The following is a 3,566-nucleotide window of genomic DNA, read 5'->3' as shown; positions in this document are numbered from 1 at the left end:
AGTTCCACTGGGGGGGGAGGAAGACTTTGGGTTTTAATCCAATTTATTCATGTCAACTATGGAGCTAAGAATGTTTTCTTTTAAGGAAGCTTTAGATAGAGAGAAGTTTGGCAAACTGGAAGCACAATTCTCCATTATGTTTAATGTTAGGAAAAATATTCTCCTAAAGCAGATGGAATTCAGATTTGGATAGAGGCAGCAGCTCCTCCTCTCAGTGATAGAATGAGCCAAGCTGGTTTACTCGATGTACTCCTTACCCAACAGGCACTTTTGACTTGAGTCCTACACCCCTACAAAATGGATCATAACGTCTTTGCTCACTATGCTCTTCTCGAGGCACAGCGAGGGCCTTCTTAGCATTCCAAGTCCACATAAGAGCAGAACCTTGGATGTAGGAACAAGGACTTTCTCTAGAGCCGTACTAAACTACAGAAAACTGCCTCTCCGGGGAAGATCACCAAGCACTGATTTTGTGTGCCTTTAGAAGCTTTCTTTACAGCCAGACCGCTGGTGAATTGTCAGGGCTTGGACCCTTCTATTTTGCCAATGACCTTTCCTTGTCTTCTGATGATGCTTGTATTAGCTACCGGTTTTTATATTTTGCAATCATGTGGTTTTATTGCTTTTACTGAGCAGCGTGACTAACCCAAGCTTGTCAGATCTCGGAAACAAAGCATGGACAGACGTAGTTAGTACCTAGATGGGAGACCACCAAGGAAGAGCAGAGTTGCTATGCATAGGAAGGCAATGGCAAACCAACTCTACAAGTCTCTTGCCTTGAAAACCCAAAAGGGGTTGCCATAAGTCGGCTGCATGTTGTTATTATTATTATTATTATAAGCTTTCACCTTTTAGGAATACACTCTACATAAAACCAATGGGGAAAGGTTATATGGAAAAGTGATGTAGGAATGGTACCCTTTCCGCATTTGGATCTCATCCCTAGTTTTATCAGAGTGCAACTCGCGACACAATACCTTGCATTTATCCCTGGTTATAACAGCATCCATTTATCCCGGGACAAGTGTGGGGCAAAACCAGGGTGACCTCAATGTAATGTGGAAACAAAAAAAACACCCTGAGATAAGTACAGGGGTGAACACGAGTATAGTGTAGAATGTAAGTTCAGGGACAGGGTTGAACAGGATTTAAGGTCTAGTGTGGAATCACCCAAAAATAACTACATTGGTGAGATTTTAGGAACAGAGTGACTCCACAATAACTGAAAGGCTTCTCTGGACTAGAGACCTATAACTTTATTTGCCTACAAAGATAAATGTTGAAAAATAGACTGTTAGGAACACAAGTTTTTTGCATCTTTCCGATACATGTCTACTCAGAAGTAAGTTCCACTGTGTTCAATGGTGCTTACTCCCAGGTAAGCGTGCACAGGTTGCATGCAGCTTCCTGATATATTTTTTTTCGTAATCCCTCAGTTGGGATGACAAACAGGTTGCCTGAATCACTCAAGTATGAATGAGAGAACAAAGCTTTTGTAACACTTGTCTGTATTCAACCTTGCAAGACATGTCTCTACTCATACTTAATGGGATGGGCAAGACCTTGAGGATCTGAAATCTGCAACCAGAAGAGGAAAGAATCAAGAGTATATCTCAACAGGGGAGAAAACAATGTTCCACCAAGCTGCTGCTTCCAACACTGGAGTGAAGACAACATTTACTAAGGGAATGCAACTCATACTCAGGTAAGCTGCCCTTATATGGACAAAAGGATAAATCCAAAACAGCCACACAGACCTAGGGCATGTGGGTGAGGCATATAATAATGTCAATAAAGATGTACAGAATTCTGGACACATCTAAAAAGAGAGGAAAATGGCCCTCTGAACAAAGCATAATACTTCAGAGATTAAATGAAATTGTAAGGTCGTGATGTTAAAGAATGTATGTATATGAATTGAGAGAAGCGCAAGGTTATGAAACTTGAGGAACAGAAGCGCATGAAGCTGGAGATGAACTGGGCGGGGTCAAAAGAGAAAAGTTGCACAGGCCAATGGAGACCACCTCACAGAGCATCACAAGCAGAGGAAAGCTGAGGGTGCAAAACGCATAGCGCAAGGGCCCCAAGAACAACTAAGTCTGTGAGTAAGGCAGCGCTTGTAGGTGCTTCAGGATGGCCACAAGCAGTGTTCCCTCTAAGCAGAGTTAGTGTGAGCTAGCTCACAGTTTTGGCCTCCAGCTCACACATTTTTGCCTTAGCTCAAGGATGGCTCCAGAGCAAACTAATTTAAGCAGTAGCCCTATCGCTCACTCACAACTTTAATGCCAGTATCTCGCAAAGTAGAATTTTTGCTCACAGGACTCCACAGCTTAGAGGGAGCACTGGCCACAAGATTTGTCACAGGGTCACCAAGTTCCCTGGGAAGGCCCAGATTCAGCGCAGTAAGTGGCATGGAAACTTGTTTGGGGAGTAGGCAGGGCTGCTACTGGTTAGGTGTAAAAGGCCTGGAAAATGCAAGTCTGCATGCAAGAAGGCGAGTCAAGGGAGGGTGACCTGCAGGCTGCAGGAGAAGAAGGAGTGGACGATTTGGAGCAGGAGCGAGTCCAGGGGCTGGGCAAAGGGATGGCGCCAGTGTTCCCTCCAAGCTGAGTTAGTGTGAGCTAGCTCACAGTTTTTTAACCTCCGGCTCACACATTTTTGTGTTAGCTCAGGAAGGAGGGCTCCAGAGCAAACTAATGTATGCAGCAGCCACATCGCTCGCTCACAACTTTAATGCCAGTAGCTCACAGAGTACAATCTTTGCTCACAAGACTCCACAGCTTAGAGGGAGCATTGGGTGGTGCATGTGCAACCGGTTTCTGATCTACGGCCGAAGAGGGAAGCCTGCAGGGCTGGCAACGCTGGATGGAGACGAGGGCGGACGGGCTCTTTGCCTAACCCGGGGCCGCCCCCCAGAAGGTACTCCTGCGCCTCCCCCCGCCCCCGGCGCCCTGCACCCAGCCCCCTCCCCACAAACTTGGCTGCCCCGATGGCAACCCTTCCCCACCACCCCCTCCCAAAAAAATGGCTGCCCCGATGGCAACCCTTCCCCACCCCCACCCCAGCGCCTTTGCATGCAAGAGGGGGTGCAGCAAGGCAGGCTGGCTTTCCTGGGGAGACGAGGAAGCGGAGGCGGCTCCTGGGGAAAGGGGGTGGGCAGAGATGGGGTGGTGGTCCCGTCACCTCTTGACGCGGATGATCTGGTCCCGCATGGGGCGGATGTCCTGGAAGCTCTGCTGGTTGACGAGGCTGTAGACGAGGATGAAGCCCTGCCCGTTCTTGATGTAGAGGTCCCGCATGGAGGCGAACTGCTCGGTGCCGGCCGTGTCGAGGATCTCCAGGACGGAGGGCGAGGCGTCCACCTCGATCTCCTTGCGGTAGAAGTCCTCGATGGTGGGGTCGTACTTCTCGATGAAGGTGCCGGTGACGAACTGGACGGTGAGCGCGGACTTGCCCACCCCGCCCGAGCCCAGCACCACCACCTTGTACTCGCGCATCCTCTTCCCCGCCCGGCCGCCGGACTCGCCCCGCCGCCGCCGCCGCCGCCGCCGCCTCCGGGCGCTCAC

At 49.4% G+C, this 3,566-nt stretch overlaps 1 protein-coding gene across 1 annotated transcript in view; it reads right to left on the bottom strand.

Annotated features, from left to right (window-relative positions):
- The window catches only part of RAP2A (RAP2A, member of RAS oncogene family), a 26,072-nt gene extending 22,536 nt beyond the window's left edge, over positions 1-3,536 (bottom strand). Inside the window, exon 1 of the mRNA XM_015427309.1 lies at positions 3,184-3,536. Within this exon, the coding sequence (XP_015282795.1) occupies positions 3,184-3,497 (314 nt within the window). The 5' untranslated portion in view covers positions 3,498-3,536. The remainder of the gene's footprint in view (positions 1-3,183) is intronic.
- Positions 3,537-3,566: the final 30 nt, after the last annotated feature.

Source organism: Gekko japonicus, unplaced genomic scaffold (genome assembly GCF_001447785.1).
Source record: "Gekko japonicus isolate JY-2015 unplaced genomic scaffold, Gekko_japonicus_V1.1 scaffold1593, whole genome shotgun sequence".
In the NCBI taxonomy this organism is placed as follows: Eukaryota; Metazoa; Chordata; class Lepidosauria; order Squamata; family Gekkonidae; genus Gekko; species Gekko japonicus.
The sequence above is the reverse complement of the archived record's forward strand: the minus strand, read 5'-3'. Positions and strand labels throughout refer to the sequence as shown.